General features: G+C 24.7%; 1 protein-coding gene across 1 annotated transcript; it reads left to right on the plus strand.

Annotated features, from left to right (window-relative positions):
* The first annotated feature begins 2,102 nt into the window (after positions 1-2,102).
* Positions 2,103-18,577, plus strand: LOC145844575 (retinoic acid receptor alpha-A-like). The gene is made up of 10 exons (XM_082951973.1): positions 2,103-2,243; positions 3,420-3,621; positions 6,904-6,984; positions 7,297-7,535; positions 11,004-11,145; positions 11,308-11,519; positions 11,857-12,033; positions 17,101-17,305; positions 17,561-17,722; positions 18,465-18,577. Exons 1-10 carry the CDS (start codon positions 2,184-2,186, stop codon positions 18,551-18,553), a joined length of 1,569 nt encoding a protein of 522 aa, XP_082808099.1. The 5' UTR covers positions 2,103-2,183; the 3' UTR covers positions 18,554-18,577.
* The last annotated feature ends 574 nt before the right edge of the window (positions 18,578-19,151 follow it).

Here is a 19,151-nt window from a genome sequence, read left to right on the forward strand (position 1 = left end):
AAACAAAACTGCAATTAGTTTTGGCTACAATAAATTTTATCAAAAAAAAAACTGAGTATTTTTGAAAAATTCTAACTCGTAAAAACAAATAAAGCTTTTGAAACGATCATACAAACTTCATTGATACTTAAATATGATTTATAGTGTATTAGTATAAGTAATGAACAACTGATGATACAAAAACCCATTTGGAAAATATGTTAAAAGCATTTTACATTTTTTTCTCATAATTTTACAACGGATAAAGCTTTGAAACTATTTTTAAAAACTTTTAATGATTGTATTTAGACTTTTCAAACAAAACATTTACAAAAGTACAAAATTCTCCCACTAAATGTTAAAATAACTTGCAGTTTAAATTACTTCAAAAGTATAACTTCTTTTAGAGTTTTATAGTATTGTAGTTATTTTTATTGTACTAACTTGATTATCATAGTTGTTTATAAGCATGTTGAAAATTAATAGAATTTTTAAACAAACTTAGTAGTAGCTATTGTTTTAATTATGATTTATGAAGCAAATAGTTAAGTTATGTAACGAAAAGGTTAATTTAATCTTTTTTAAGCATAATTTGAAATTTTTTTGCATTCTATATAAAAAATAGAATAAACTTTTCAACTTAAGAACTTGTTTACTTATATTATTTGATTAGATTAAATCTAAAATGAAACATTTAAAAACTCCTTATTACTAAATTAAGAGTTTAAGTTAATATAAAAAGCATAATTGTTCTTAATTTTTTTCTTTTTACTATCAAAGACTAATTTCAGTTAACATGTATAATATGTTTAATAAAAAACTGAAAATAAGTAATAACGTTTTTATAAACAAAAACTGATTTTCACCTTATTTTAGTAGTTTTGAATTTAACAGAATATGTATATGATTTGTTTTGGTTTTAAGAAAACAAATAAAGAGTTCTCAACTACTGGAGGAGAAATAATGAATATATTCTTTCAAGAATTATTTTACCAACTAAGTTTCGGTCAAAGACCTCATCAGTCCTTAAATATCTAATAATATTTTAAAGTATAACTTAACTAATACTTGTCAATGTAAACAATATATGTTAGTTATATATAGCATAAGTTTTTAAATAATAAAATATGAAAATAGACAAAGTAACGGCTTTCTATGTGCTTTAGTTTTTTAATGGTCTATATATATTTTAAAAAATATAGTTATATAGGTTAGTTAACTAGAAATAAATAAGATATCTGAACTGTAATAAATATTTGAAAGTCAATATAAATTCGATTCAGAAGTATAATTTTCAGGTTCTTGAATATGTATACTATAAGTAAATAAGTTAAATATAAAGAGCAAAAAAATAGTTATCACAAAGTATTGTATTTGTAAAAGTGTTTAGTTAATTAAAAAAATTATTAAGAGAAGTGATAAGATGATTAAAGAAATTTTATTTTCGTTTTCGATTCTCAAAATTAAAATAATCAATGTTTGCAGAACATAACTTTATAAAAGGGGATTGAATACGATGTATTTAAAAAATGTTAAAAACGTTAAAAACTTTTTAGAATTAATGTACTTTTGAAAATTAAAAAACTAAATAGACATTTTAATAAAAAATATTTTTTAAATTAACTATAAAACTCTACCCTACAAGTTTAAAAAAATAAAACCAAAAGTAAATTAGAACTAAATGATTAATAACTATAATCAACTTTCAATAAACAACAAGACAATAAAACAGTTCTTAGCACGATAAAAATAGCAAATTTACCAAAAAGTTATAATATTAGTAAGTTTTAAAATAAGTAACAACAATTTCTTACAAGTTAAAAACATTAAGCAAACATTGAACAGGTGCTGTGAATAATTAAAACATTTCAGTAACGAGCGAGAAATATTAGTAAACAAAAAAAATGATCAATTCAAAAGCTGATAACGAGCATAAGTTCGTTCAGAGTTCAAAAAATTCGACAAAAATAAACAAAACGAGCGGCGTTGAATTTCGGCGTGAAAAAAAACGAGTTGAAGAGTTTAAAAGTTCATGAACTTTGAAAACGAGAGAATTGGGAAAAAATTAAACGAGAGAGCGGGTGAACCAATAAGAACGCAGCAACTTTTCACGACAAATTTGAATTTAAACGCTCAATCATTCTCGCTTGAGCTACTAGAAGGTTGTGAGTTTTCTCAAAAAAATATTTCAAAGAAGATTTATTATGAGTCTTCAGGCAGACCAGGTTAATAATACCCTGCAATATCAGTTTACCGGTGAAAAGGTTTGATTTATTTGTTTTTATTTAAATGCTCAACCGGTCAATTGATTATTTTTAAATTACTTCTAATGAAATTTGACATTTTTTTTACTAAAAAAGTTATTGTTTACTAAAATTTAAACTTATTTCAAAACTTCAAATCTAAATTAATTTATTAAGTATTAATCATAACTTTTTTAAAGCATGCATGTTAAAACCATTCAACTAAGTTATCAAACTTTACTGGAAAGCTAAATTTTTCTTTTAGTTAAGTTTTTTAGATTGAAAATATACTAAAATCATTAGTTTAACAATAGTTTTAGTAACCTTATTTTTTTGATACTTCAGGTAATTGCTAATTATTAGTACTTTTTAATAAAATCATTGTAAAAACGATTGTCTAAAATCGTAATTGTTTTTATTTAAAAAGTAGCATTTTAATAAACATGATCATTAGCCATTGAACTAATTAAATTTTAATCAATTAGAAAAAAAACTAGCTCATTAAAAAACAATCAGCTTTATAAACGATTTTTTTTTACAAGTAATGCATTACTTGTATTTGTAAGAACTTTTTCAAACTATTTTAGTGGTTATCTGTAAAATTCGGAAAGTATTTTTTATTAATGATCATTTTCTAAACCTAAAATTTTTCAAATCATCATTGAATTAAATTAATTGATTTGTTTTGCATAAATTTTTAAAATTGAATTTAGAGTCTACTTGCATGAAATTATCCACATGAAACAATGAAACAGTGATAATTAGAAGTTTATAATTTAATTGCTATGCAATTAATCAATTCAACTTTTGCAATTTTCACGTAAAATTGATTTAATAGTTTTAAACGGTTTTTTAAATCAAGTTTTGTTATTGCAATAAGACTAAGAGTAAGATAAGTAAGAGTTTTTTTTGTACTCTTATTTGATAGCAAATTGGTTAAACAAGTTTTATAAAACAAAATGTTTATAAAACAAACAGTAATGCAATGTTCAATAAAAAAACAATTGTATTTCAGCTATTAATGACGATAAATTACAGTTTAAAACGCAGAAAATTGTAGAACCTTCCAAACAATATTGCTATACTTAGTAATTGTTGCAATTTTATTAATTTCCAGTTTGTTCTAGTAGTCGCTTTTTATATGAATATGTGCATTATACTTTATATAAAAACAAAATTAAAACAACCATTTAACAGATGTACCAGGGTGGAAACCAAAACAACCAATTGGTGAAGGAAGAACCAATAACATCACCACCCCAGCACCAACCTAGCAACCACTATTTGGTGTACGGTAACGAACTGGTGTATGGCAACCAGCAATTGGTTGATCACAGGAACTGGCATGACATAATGGCGCAATTCCACCACCAGCAACACAATCACCATTACCCGCATTGTAAGTTGAAATAACCATTTGATTAAAATGGTAAAATGGATTAATGATATTATAATATAATATAAAATCATAATATAGTAACATATATATAACCGTTGTCCACAATGTTAGTTAAAAATTATTTAAAACTAACTTAAATCCGATTAATTTACCTGTTATTTACTTTTAATTTATAGAAAAGTTTATTTGTCCACATTATATTTGATTATTTATTTTAAGTTATTTATTAAATCACCATTGATCGCGTTGTAAGCTACTATTTGTTATTTACTTTGTTAATTAAAACGCCCGCACTGTAAGTTATTATTTAACTTAAAGTAGCTAAGTTAATATCTTTATCAAAAAAAAGTCGAAACCACTTATACAACCATTTTCGTTTTGTAAGATCAATTTTTAAAAGTAGTTAAACTATTATCGTTATTATTTAGAAGAGTTTATATTGATATTAGTACTTTTATTAATACTATCTATGTTTAAAACAGTTAGTGTGTTATGAAAATTAAAAGATGATTTATTAAGAAAAATAATAGATGTAGAATCTATTTAATTTTACCAATTTTACGGGTAAGTTTTAAGTATTGAAAACAACTTTTTACTTGTGTACTAATAAAATTAAGTCAGACTTAGTCCTTTTAGTTATTAATGTAAAAATAAAAATAGACTGCACTTTTAGCTGTTACATGAAGAATTTTTTTAATCGATACAAAGAATTGTTATAAATACTGACTTCAAAAGATGAAAAAGTTATTTTGACTCGAGTAATACTTATTAGCATTCAACTTTTTCCTGATAAGCGCTTTAGGCTTTTATAAGACAAAAAAATCTAATTTTAGATTGGTATAGTTTGCGAGAATTGTTTAAGCATCAAATTAGTTTATGTTACCTTTTGAGAATGTGTTCTTTAGAAACAAGTCCGAAAATATAATAAAAACTTTTTTTAAAGTTGTTGACTAAAACATTAGTTGATCTTAAAACATATATTGACAAATAGGATTTATTATTACAAGTTAGTTTAGTAAAATTACATTTGAAAAAAGTTTTTTAAAAATATGCAGAGCTATAACTAACAGCTAAAAAGAAGTTCTCGAATAAAAAAACTATTTTTAAAAACAAATCAACAAAGTTTAAAGTTTTCGGAAGATTAATGATAATCGGATTACCTGTAATACGCATTTATGAGTAAACTGAAAGTAACTTTTTCATAATTAGAGATTGCTTAATGAGCTTTTCAAAAAGTATGATGGTTACAAATAGCTTTTTGTACGAATTAACAAAGTTAAAACTGTTCCAAAAATTTGTTTCAAACCTATTAATTATATAATTTTGATTTATAAGTTTCAATTAACAAACTAAGTAAAGTTCAAACTTTAAAGTTGATTCTCAATGTTTTATATAGCTAATAACAATTAGAATAACAGAAAGTCCATTCAACGTGTATACAAAAGTATTTATTCGTTTAATCTTTGTTGTTGAAAGTTTCTAGTGTTTAAGTAACATGTATTTGAACTTAAGTACTTTAGCTTAAGCCTTTGATGTCCATCAAGTATGAAATGACTAACTCAAGTTTTATTCAATTTTTTTGTTAATTACTTAAGTGTCACAAGTTCAACAGAAAACAGACTTTTTATTATAATTAAGAATTTTATAGATAAATTCTATAACTTTTTGTGAACTTAAACAAATATAGTTTCAGTTTTAATTTTAAGTAAACTTGAAACTAATAATTACTATACATATAAAAAATAACTATTGGTACAATTAAAGTTGTAGCTAGCTTATGGTTATTGTTTGAAAGATAAGTTTTTTTCCTGGTCTTATAAAGGTAGTTAGTGTTTCATTAATTACAAAAATTATCTAAACGTTCCTTTTCGATTTGAACTGATAAGTTAATTACCGTTCAGAAACTTTCTAATGATTACAAATGAACAAGGTACAAAAATGTTAAAGTAATTTTTCTATAAAGATAAAATAATTAAACACGTTTGAACTCCCAAGAATGATAAATCATCAAAATTATATTATTTAAAAAAAGTTGAAAAAAATTTGATTCAAAATATAAACTCAAACCATGGGAAACATTCTAAAAATAAAAATACACATCCGATATAATAAGTCATCTTTTTGAGGGGTTCAAGGGGTCATCTTTTCACGTGAAATGGGGCGTAACAGCATGTTGGGGTGAAAATTTTCAGGGGGCAGTAAGATTGATGATGGACCCTCGAAAAAAAATTCCTCTTGTTTTTTCCTTTTGTCTTTATCTCGAACAGTTTTGAATTAAATTTTATTTCTCACGGACTTGTTGCCATGCCAGGTTATATAAAACATTTTTTTATCAAAAGTTTTATTCATTTTTGTTTGTTTTATAGTTTTATTTTATTTAATATGACAGATTATTCAACATTATCTAACAAAAAGTTTATTTATTTAGTTTTGTTAAAAATTTGCGAGATCAAACTGTTTGTTTAATGAAAATATTGTTTAATGTATTTAAAAGCATCAGGTAAAAAAAGAAGAAGTTGAAAATCCAATTAACTTGCTTTAAATTTTTGTAAAACTTATAGTTTATTACTTTACTAATTATGGACAGGTTAACTTATGTAGACTCAACTGTTTTAAAAAAGCTCTTTTCCACGGTTACTTTAAAAAAAAATTAAGAAACAAATTAACAAGCAAATCAAAAAAAAAACAACTAAAAGTTTTTGTCGATAGTTAAACTTTTCTTAGTAAATAATGAAGAGAAATGGAATATGATTTCATCAAAGAAAATTATATCTGAAAGTTAACACTTATTAAACTTTAACTGTTTATTTAATAAATACCGTTTTCAACTAAATGCATTTCAGCAAACCTTTGTCGTATAGTTGAAGCAGCCAATAGTTTTTCGATTGTAAAGGACGTTTCTCTCTTCACATAAGTATTGTGTATTTCAGCAAAAGTATAAAATTACCAGTTTCAGCAACTCAGGCAGCTGCTGTGTTTAAAAAACAACTGTTTAAATCGTTCGATTCTTTCTTTATTTATAAATAGAATACAAACCTATAATGTATTTTTATACATATTTACATCGTAGGTACAAAAATAAAATCAAACAGCACTTAGATTTTTAACAATACTAATAAATATTTATACTTGAATCTAATTACTTATAATTACACTTTTATATCACAGCAACAGATTTATAGTTTTGTTATCTTTAAATACATAACAGAATAAGATATTTTTTAAGTTTCACTTTTTGTACATGTTAAAATAATTTAATTTAATTATTTGATTTTTTTACAGCATCTTTCCAGCCAACAAGTTCTTTTGAACCAGTTTCAGATCACAAGTATGATCCACATTACACTTACAACAATAATCCAGGTTTGATTATTTATTTATTTTTAAAAGATATATCAAAATTATACTTACAGCAATCCAGGTTTAAATAAATATTATTTTATTGCTGCACTTAGTTTCTTAAAATGTTATAATTCAAATTTAGTTTATTTATTAACATAGTTTATACTAATTTTTATAAACATTTATGGTAACTACAACACCAAAAAATAATTATATAAGAAAAATAATTACTTATGATATATATCTTAAATATTGATTTAATCAAAAAAAATAAACTTTGCAAGTAAAAACCAAAAATTCAAAAACAAAAAAAAATTCTAAAAACTTTCTCAGCAGATTCTTCAGGGTCCCCATCAACCCCATCAATAGCTTCTTCTCCCCAACAACCGAATGTAACATCTCCCCAGCAACAAGTCACGTCGCCGCACACCCCGGAGAGCCCCCAGCAACCAAGTGTGACGTCACAAGCTACCTCAGTTATGACGTCACAGAGGCAGTACAAACCTTGCTTCGTGTGCGGCGATAAATCTTCAGGGTATCATTACGGGGTTTCTAGTTGCGAGGGTTGTAAGGTAAATTGTTTTTATCATACTTATAAATATATTTTTTTATATTATTTTATTATTTAAATTACTTTAATTTAGCTAATGTCGTTTAGTTAGTATAAATAAATAATAACTACGTTATATAAACTAATAACTATGATTGTCAAGCTTGAAAATTGATATTTGTAAGTTTTTAAATTTAAAAATTTTCTTAGGTTAAACTTCATTTAAACAGTTGGTAATTGAAAATTTTATGTCAGGTAGTTGTTAATACGTAACACACTTTTTGTTACTAAATGCTGTGTGACCATTTTAAACAGAAATTACTTAACTTAAACTTTCATTAGAACTATTAAAATATTTAGTTAACATAAAATGCTGTTGATTGAACGATATAAAACGCTCAAAATGGTTGGTCCTAGGACCTTGTGCACGAAAAAACCTTTCGGTTATCGAGTCAAACACCAGAACAGTTTAACGTCATGTCCAGGACAATACTATTAAATACCACAAAATTACAATCATTGTTAGATAAAAATAAGCTCTGCTCAAAATTATAAAACTTAGCATAAAATTACTGAGTAATTTACAAATTTATTTTAAACAGTCTAGTTTTCTAAACAAAAATAAAAACTTTGTGAACTACAGGTTATTATAAATTATAAAAAACGACATTGAAATTTTGTACTTTTTATAGCAATTTAAAATGTGACTCATATAAGTAACAATAATAACTGCAGTTTAAAAGAAAATAACCACTTATATTTAGACCATTACATAACATTAGTTTGCAATCTTAAGTATATCTAGATTTTTTTTTTAATTTAAATCATTTACAATGACTTTCCTAATTTTTGCTAGATAATTTTATGAAACTTATTTTGAAGCGTTTTTATTGTAAAATACTAATAATTTTAAACAATTTTTTTTCAGTTTGTGAACTTAGTTTTATGTAGGTCAAGAGTAAACTCGTGCTTAATTTTCTAAACATCTAAAATTGTTTTTATATAAAGTTTTCAAATGCTAACAAGATCAATTTTTCATTTAAGTGACAAAAATACCAAGCTTATTACCAATAATAAAGTTACGCCTACAAATAATTTAATAAAATTTATCAATTTTTCAATCTTGTTTTATAGTACAATCTAAATTGAATGAAAATTACGGGCTTCGCAAAATAAGATAACAAATAATCGTATTATATAAAAGTTTAATAAACTTTTGAACATTGCTAACAAAATTTAGCGTTTTTACGACAAAGCAAATTTGTATTCATAAAAGGTTTATATTTTAAACTCATTTTGAAAATTATAACTTTATATTCATATTTTTAAACTTTTAAATTTTAAAAGAAATTGCTAAAATACAGATTTTTTTCAAAACTAACATTAATATTTAATTTAGTTACGTGACCCGATAAATTGTAAACCAACATTAAATATTACTCAAAAACAAACACAATTATCAAAAATAAAATTAAATGCAGAAATTTTCACATAGAAAAACAAACAGAAGCAATTTGTTTTTCTGAAAATTAGCAACTTCGCCAATTTTGTTTATTAGTTAAACGGCGCGTTATACCAGGGCCAAAAAGTCATATAATGTTTATTTTTAATGTTATTACTTATAATCGCGCCACACATATAGAGTTTTATTAGTTTGTTTGCTGATGTTATCTCAGACAATTTAGCCGGGTTTAGAGATTACTGCTGTAATTTACTGGCTATTTATGGTGATACTTTTATAATTTATTGAGCTAAATTGGTGTTTATGTAAATAAATGTTTAAAAGTTTTAAGTCATACCAGTAGCGTCAATTTGTTAATGTGAGTTTAGGTTTTCTCTAAAATTGTTTAGAATCTCAAACAAAATTACTAAATTGCACCTCTTTGGTTTATTTTATTCGGCTAACATTATTAATAACAAGTAAAATATTAATTTGTACTCTGTTACTTTTTTAGGTAAGAAAATATAAATAAACTGAAGTAAATAGCAAACAGTTCAGTGATAAGTAATAAAAAAAGTTTCGATGTTTTATTATACTTAATTTTACATTTTAAAATTAAACAAACTCTATAATTTTTTTATTTGTTACTAAATTAAAAATGGTTTTATTTAAATATCGTAACTAAAGTCATAATTTATGACAATAAGTACTTATTTTTTACATCCAAGTCTTATGGAAAGATTAAAAACGTTTCACAAATTTACGTGAAACAAAATTTAAAAGGCGTAAAAAATTAAATATTAACTCAACAACAAAAAATAAATTTCTTGGCGCATTTTTTTACGCAAATAATTCTATTGTACTTTCACTAAACAAATATTTAACTTACTACAAAGCAATTTCAGAGCAAATAAAAATATCAAGCAATTAAATGTTTTACAAAACTTAAAAGTTTTTCGATACATCAAAATTAATATATTGTTACTTGACAATTTCAAGTTTATATTTCGGTACATAAAAAGATTTTTGAAAGATATATAATTTATGTTTAATTATTATTATACGTGACTTGTTCAAGGTTTTGTAAATAAAAAAAAACAATACTGCAAGATTAAAAAGCAATATTTAAGTAAATACCACAAGCTGTTAATTATTTATTACGTAAATTAAATTAAAAATGTTTTTGAATTTAATAAGTTTATTTACTTGATATTTATGTTTATAAAGTAAATTTAAGGTTATTTGTTAATCAGTATTAAACATAAAAATAAATTTGTTTTTTTGTTTATTACCTAAAATTTTTAAAAATACTGACGAGTATTGCAGACTATTGTATTTTGTTGCATCTGTACTTGATTAAACTGAATGTATTTTCCTAAAAAATTATAAAACATATCTTTGGCAAGTACTTCTTGGAGCTATTCCAGTATTATTAAAAAAAAATTAAGTTTTCTCAAGGGGTTTTATAAGCCAGTTAAAACTTAAAGATTCGATCTAAAAAAAATCAAGAACGGTTTTCTGAGTGTTATACTTTTTTCATAAGATACTTATTAACACAGTTTAGTAAATAATATTTTATTTTTTATTATAGTCAACATTTTAAACAAGCGTTTAAAGCTAAATTTAGAAACTACTAGTAAGTTGAGAAACTCGTATGTTATTTAGGGGTTTTCTACAACTTAAGCTAAATTTTTGACACATATTTCCTTCTTCAACCTTGTACATACTCTTTTTTAAATAAACAAAATATTTTAGCATACAAACCCAAATTTCCATCCAGATTTTTAGTTTGATAAACAAACATTTTATATCTTTTAATTTTAAACAAGTATTCTCATAAAACAAAATTTTTGTTTCTCACTAGTAAATAAATGCTTTTAAATAATGATTTAATAGTACAATACACTGATTAAAAAAAAGGGTACCATTAAGACTATTAGTCGTAAAAATTACATGAAAACTTCATTTGTTGAATATAAGGTCGAATATTTTTAGATTTTCAACGATTTATAAATATTTTTTTAAGTTTTCAATAAAACGTTATATCAGGGCTTCTTTCGTCGCTCAATACAGAAAAACGCTCAGTACAGTTGTCACAGAAAAGGGGATTGCCCTATTACGAAAGAAACTAGAAGCAGGTGCCAATTCTGCAGGCTCCAAAAATGTCTTAAAGTCGGCATGTTGAAAGAATGTGAGTTTTTAAACTTCATGAGCTTGGCAGTATTTTTGCGATAAAATATTTACTAGCAACATTTAACAGATTTAAAAAACACATTGAATATTTTTCTGCAAATACTTACCAAAAACTTAGTTTTGAAAAACTAAAAGTAACTCAATTATGACGTCACAACAGCTGTGAGGAACCACCGTCAGCGTAGGAGAGGAAAGGAGAAAAAGAGGATGGATGAGAAGAAGCAGTACATGGATTCGCTCAACCCCCAGCAACTACTGGAGATCTTCCCGCAAGATCCCCTTCCTGATAAGCTTCAGCAGCTTGTGGACGTCATCACATCGAGTCATATCAATACCAGTCCAAGTTTGAAGGAGCTGAGAAGATTCAGAATTGTTAGTAACCAACGTTTCAATCTTTATTTTGTATTTTCTTAATGGTATGCTCTCAGCTCGGATAAAACAAGTAAAAATATAAGAAAATTAAAACAGTATTTTTAGTTTACTAAACTTATTCTGCTAGAATGCTTTTGAAGACAGTATGACGTTGTAATAGTTTTTTCTACAAATTTCTGATAAGCTTGAGCTGTCAAGGTTTTATTTTAAACTGATAGTTGTTGTGGCTTAATTCTAATAAACAAAAATAAAACACACTATGATGTAATTGTAATTTTTTCAATTAATACTAGTTAAAAACATCCATACTAAATAAAAGTTTAATTCTTTTCACCAGCTCAAGGAAGAACCGTTGAAGATGTCGACGGACGTGTCTCTGTGGAAGATGTTCAGTCAGAGATCCACTCTCTGCATTGAGAAGATCGTCATGTTTGCGAAAAGCATCCCGGGATTTCTACATTTCAATATTCACGATCAGATCACACTCATCAAATCCGCTTCGATGGATGTTTTGGTTAGTTGTTAGTAGTAATTTCAAAACTAAATATACAAAATTTGATGAGCACAAAAATAAAATTTTTGTTGGTATTAAAACCAAAATTTATGTAGGCTTAAAAAGCTGTGTTCTAAGTTTGAAATAATAAATTAAAGTAATCAACAATTTTTTAAGCAAATATTAAGTAGTTTATCAATAAGTTTTGTGAATAAATTTTAAATTTGCTTTGGATACAATTAACATATCCATTGACGTTTTTTTTTGCTGTAAAAACAATTATGATATTAAGTAGAAAAAATAGTCAAACTAAAAATGTGATAGTTGTGAATTCGTTTTTTTCAAATAAATACCTTTGTGCCTGGTAACTCAGATAAACTTAATAACAAACTTGTGGGCGAAAACAGTCTTGGCGATAACAACTTAATTTTAAGTTTTAAATATCAACTAATAAAAGTTCGTTATGATTTACTTTCGTTTTTAAACAAGTGTTTTTATACCAAAGTTAAATAATTTTGAATCTTTATTATTTCGTATTAAGTATGAAAGTTGTCTGAAATGTTTAATATTGTTTGTTTACCGAGAATGACCAAAAAGTAATTAATTTTCAATTTGTGTAACTTTACAATCGAAACAACCATTGGTATCAAATGAAGTTACTTAAAAAAACAATCGAACTTAATGATTTTTAAGCTTATGGCCAAAATAAACTAGTACGAATTCAATTGTAAACTTAAACTTGTAATTTAACAAACTAATTTCATGCTTACTTTTAGTCGCAAAGGTCAAACAGAGTTCAATTTAAAATGTTAAATCCACAACTTAAAACAGCGTACAAACAATTTAAACTAAACAGTAGATTACTATATAAAAACAGAAGCTTTTGCGGGTATTACAAATAATTAAGTGAAACAAAATGTTGTTATAACTAAAAGTTTTTAAACTTTTTTAATCATTAGCAAGAAAAACACATACAGTAATTGAACTACATTCATGAAAACAAGGATTTCTCTAAATGAGGAAAAAATCTAATTGAAGTAGTTTAGTTTGTTGTGAATGTTTTTCAAACTTTTAGGAAGCATTTAAAGTTAATGTTTATTTATTGCAATAAGAAATTAGGTATAGATAAAGTTTTTTTTATTTTTATTTTACTTAATACTTTTTTTTTAGATTAAGTTGAAAAGATTATTACATGTTTATTAGAGTATATTAGTTTAGACCTTTGTAATATACGGGGTTTAACTGTGTTGAGTACAATATAACGGTTTTCAAGTATAAAATTCATCAATATGCCAAACTAATATTTAAGTTAACGCATTTTCTGTAAGTGCATTATTTTACTATAAAATTTACATTAGGTCTATTTATAATTATTCTTGAGTGAGTTTATAAACTAGTTTGTTTGAATATCAATAAGCTTAAAACATAATAAAAATATTTTAATTACACTAGTATTTAACTTTTTACATAACATAATTTAAATTTTATTGTTTCTGTCTATTAAAGTACCAGACTTAGAATATACAAAAATACTATTAAGAAACTCTTTTTTGAAGTTTATATTCTGAAAAATTAAAACAAGTTGTTTTTATTATACTGAAACAAACTATAGCCTTTTTAAACTATAAGCTTTTAAACTAAAAGCTTTTTTCGATAAAAACTCCAAAAGTTCTGGAAAATTGTATTGAAATAAAGAAGTAAGCCAAAAGATTTTTTGCAAATAAAACTTTGAAATTTTTTATTGAATAACGACCTCATAATGGCTTCAATGTTTCCGGTAATTGAGGTCAAAAGTTCATTGTGACGTCATAGAAATGATTGACCGTTCACTATGACGTAACAATGGATGTAAATATTTTTTTACAAATATTAAAGCAATTTCTTAAATAAATGGAAATAATGTTCCGTGTTGTAACTAGATATTTATAAAAGCTTCAGAGCTAGTAAAGAATTAAGACAATTTTTTATAATCATGATAACTCGTTTACTATTTTTAAATCCAATTAGCCTGAGGAAGCTTTAAATAAACTATATTCATAATTGTAAATAAATTACAATACTCAGAACAATTACACTCAGGATAAATCAATTTAAAGAAGTAGTTTAGAAAAACAATTTGTTTTAGATTCGTGTTTATCAAAAGTTTTTGATTAATTAAAGCTGTATTAAAATCGTTTTTAGTGTTATTTAGTTTTCGCGCATTGAAAACCATTTAAACTTTAACCTATATAAAGCAATCAAAATTTTACAGACAATTTTGTTTCGTTAATTTCGTTTAAATTGAAAACATTTCGAAGCTCTTCAAAATGTATTATGACGTCATAATGTCACGAACTTTGCTTGAACTTTTCAAAAAGTTTGTCATCTTCCGTAGACAAAAGACATTTGTTATTGTGGTTTCAGAAACAAAAGAAAATATATTGGAATAATGTCATCAAATTTGCGAATATAAATAGATATATAAATACGAATAATCTGCTTATAATTTGTGTGCAAACTATAACTTAACATATTTATATATATATCACATATCATATTTAAGTTTTATTGTTTACGACTTCAGACAGACAAAATTTAAGTTAATTTAAAAAAATATTTAAAAACAACTTATTCAACTGTGCACCAACTTAATATCATTAAATACTATAGCTACAAGTTATAAAAAGCTTGTTCAAGTATAAGGATAAACAACAGCTTTCTATTCTTTTTCATTATTTGTGTCAAAAAGTTGATAAATCCGATTTTAATTAAAATCAACTGAAATTTACTTTGAACAATTATCTTAAACGTGAGTCAGTTTAAGTGTTTTACAAATTATCTTTGAGTTTTACAAATTATAAAGTTAAAATACCCACTTATAACACTTGAAAAATTGTAAGTATTAAAAATAAGTTTTAAAAGTTAAAAAAAATTACACTTTTATTTTCCTTTTTTAAACTTGAAATCATTTTAGAAATGATGGCTGGTTAGTACACCTTGTTAAGTCACAAGTCTTAGGAAAAACTTAATGGTTTTCCTTTTTTCTTTCAATCATTTATTTATAACTCTAACTGGGTAATATATACTAACTAAGAATAACTTAAAACATATCTTAATATTATTAAAACTAAATATAGAGCTTTATTTTTTAAATGATACTTTAAGTTATGAATTTCTAGATATGTTAAAATGATGATAGTTACTTTCAAGTTAATCAAAATATATCTAGATACAAATGAAATTAGTCTTTAATAAAATTTGTGTACGAGTCGATGACCAAGAGGTCTTTTCGTACACAAAGGTCCTTCGATCAAAGTTTTTGTGAACATTTTCCTTTTTTGTTCAATTAACTTACTATTAATATAAAAGACAGTTTTTTTCACAAGTGATTCGTAAAGCTTATATATTTATTATTTGAATAATAAAACAATTAAAGTTACTTTTGACCTCATTTCAAACTTCCTGTGGAAGTTTCAATTTGTTTAATTTAAATATAAAAACTAATACACTTTAAAAACAAATATTTTTTATACTTACTTCCTGTTTGTTATTTATTTTTTTTTGTTTTCATAATGTAACTTTAACTTAATACAAAACTTTTACACTTTTGAACTTAATAACCTTACTACATAATACTATATAATGATTGAAGTTAATATTTTCAATTTTTATTTAGTACTGTACTTTATTACAAAAATTAAAGTATAATTATTTTTTTTAAGAAATACACTATATATTTTTAACAGTCTAAGATTTAACAAAAAGTAAATAGACAAGTTTAAACTTTGTTTCAAAGAAAACAGAGTATTAAATTTTATATTCAGTCATATGATTAATATTATCTTTCAAAGAAAATTATCATTTCAACTTTTAAACTTTTCATTTAACTTTAGTTGACACTAAACATAAACATGTTTTTTTTTCTGGTGTATCAGGTTTAGAAAATGTAAATAAAACATGTTTTTTTTTTTGTTTTTACAACTTAAACATGTAAAACAGATTTGTTACAACTTTTTTAAAGTTTACTCTGTTTTTTTTTCTGTTTGTAGGTATCAATTTTTGGTATAAAAATATTTTTAAAACTTTAGTTTACTTTTTGTGAATCTGTAAATAGATTCAGGACAATTTATTAATATCATTATATAAAAAAAACGTGATTATAGTTGTTTTTGAATTTTTTTATAATACTTAAAAATATAAATATCACGAATACGACTTGATTTGATTTAAACTTAACTTCGTTTTGAAAAATTTCCTATGAACTTTTAACATTGACAGTAATTTTTATACTTAGTCCCAAGAGATCATTTATATTCAGATGAATTTAAATAAATTAAGTAAAACTTTTTGTTTCTAAAAGTTCAACTAGAGTCAATCGATATTTTATTATTAGTATAATTTTTATAGGTTTTTTAACTTAAATAAAAAGCTTTTGGCATAATTATACAATAAACAAACTAAGTAGTACAATAGTTTTTAAAATAATTTATTATTAAAAATTCAATAAAGTCAGAAAACTTTTCACAAAATTTTATAAAACTGTTTGAAAAGTAGATAAGTAAATTGAAACAACTTAAATTTAATAATTGAAGTTGTATTCACTGTAAATTATTTGTGGTTTTTAGTATTGCTTATAACTGGAAACAATTGTCTATGGTCTGTGACAGGAAATATATTTTTTTATTGCCTTGTTATGGTATAGTCTTATGACATTTTTTACTAAAAGCTGTAAACTAAAACCATTTTTTGTTTTTTACTTGTAAACTTCCTATTTATATTCTTATTTAAGATCTTTTGATGCTAACTTTGATAAATTTTTGATCTACGTATATATGTACTTTGAAAGTTAAGACTTAAAAGTTTCATTTTACATAAAAAAAAGTTACCAACTTATTTTTTTTCTTGTTTTTATAGTTTACTTGCGGTCTAATAAGAAATTAAGAAAAAAAGGCTTCTAATATCCAATAAAAAATATAAATAGTTTAGTCTATAATTACTGTTAAGTTGTTATTTAGTGTGTATCACATGTAGCTTAATTTATTCACCAAAGTTAACTTTATTTTAATTCAAGGTTTTATACAATTTTTTAAACAATTTTTCATCCACCAGGTGTTGCGCTTGTGTTCACGTTATGACGTCGCAGAAGACTCGATGACGTTATCCGACGGGTTAACGCTGAACAGGTGTCAGATGCACAACTGCGGGTTCGGACCGATCACAAACGTGGTTTACGATTTCGCTAAGAAATTACTGGAAATACAGATCGATGAAACGGAGATCGGATTGCTGAGCGCTTTAAGTATTATAACATCAGGTGAACTTTTATTTTATTAGACTTGAAATTTGATGATTGTGTTTCATTTATTACTGGTTTTTAACTATTACAACCTTAACCCTTTGTTACTTGAAGTCAAAATAAGTAACATGAAAATAGCTTCAGGTTTTGTTTGTTTGAATAAATTTTCTTACATTGAGTATTCTCAAAAGATATGCATTCGAAGTAAATAACTGCTCTTTTCAACTTTTTTTTAATTTTAATAAAATTAAACGAGTAATAAATTTATAATAGCTGATCACAAAGACTTGGAAGAACCTCACTTGGTTCAAGAATACCAGGAACCGTTGATTGAAGCTCTGAGAATTTACTCCAGGAAGAGGAGGCCCGATCACCCGCTTATTTATCCGCAACTCATCATGAAGCTGTACGATCTCAGGAAACTCTCAATCAGCGGTTTGTTTGATTATACACTGTCACATTTTAAAACTTTGCAACTTCAGAAAGCAAGCTTTTAGTTAGAGGCGTGTTTCAAATATATAATCTTATGATTTTATAGCATTTTTTAAATATTTGTTATGGAAAACAACCATCTGCTGGTATACAAACAACTTATGACAAGTATTTGTGACTTACGGAAGTAAGTAGTCTGTTTAACCAGCTGGTTAAATGATGTTGTTTGTATAAAGCTTTATAAAAACAAAACAGCTACTAAGTTGACCTAGATATTTTTCATAACAAAGTATACAAAAAACAAATAAACACAAAACTATAAACTTAATAAATACTTTCTATTAATAAAATGATGTTCGATTTCAAAAACCCTCAAACAAAGACTGTACTGTTAAAAAAAAATACGACAGAAGTTGGAAAATAAATTTAATTGAGAAAAGTGCGTAAAAATTTATTTGTATATTTTTCATATTTGATAGATAAACTGTGACAACTCAATAACTCATACGATTATAATTTATTGCTGGTTTATAAATAATTTATACAAACTCAACTACTTTAAATTTTAACGAAATTAGAAAAACTCTCATTTGCAGAAGCTATTACATAGTATAGTAAAAGAAAGTAAGCAATTAGTAAAAGTATATTTAAACTCAATTATTTTTAAGAATTTGTAAGAAATGTTTTAATGATATATAAAGTAAGCAGATATTAATAGTTATTTTAATACTCAACAACTTTAAAGGTTCATCACGAGCAAAGAGTGTCCACGGAGAAATTCCTAGAGATGACTTTCCTCCATTGATAACTGAACTATTGTTGAGAGAGGATTAATTGTGATGTCATAAAATGTTTCTCGTTAACGAACTATTTTTTAAGGAGAACTGAATTATAACGGCTTTAGAACATTTTTCTTCCTCTTACCGAACTATTGTTTTGAGAGGATTTGATTGTGACATCATTATTGCGACTTCATAACTGAGTTACAACTGAGATAATTGGGAATATTTTAGTTTTTACGGTTTATAAAATTAAATTTCAATAATAACTTCACATTTAAGTTTTTACAAGTTTTTGTTTAAGGCAAGAATATAACTTTTTGTTAAAAATATGAAAATGCTAAGATGCTATGAACTAAATTTGATATTTGAACAAATTTTGTTGATTTTTTTATATTGATAAGTTTGTTCACTAATTTTTATTAAAAGCAGTTTAGTCAAATATTGAATTGCTTTATTTTTCACGGAAATTAATTTTATAGATTTCACAGTTGTATATACTCTTTTAATACTGTATATCTTTGTGTTTTTTTCTGACTTTTGTATATAAACTTTAGTTGTAAAGTTATGTAAGAGTGTATTAATTTAGATACTTTTGTGTATGATTCTAAGTTGAAATACTATTATTTTATATTCAAGTACTTTTATCTGGG

Source organism: Thalia democratica, chromosome 9 (genome assembly GCF_965202585.1).
Source record: "Thalia democratica chromosome 9, ktThaDemo2.hap1.1, whole genome shotgun sequence".
NCBI classification, from domain to species: domain Eukaryota; kingdom Metazoa; phylum Chordata; class Thaliacea; order Salpida; family Salpidae; genus Thalia; species Thalia democratica.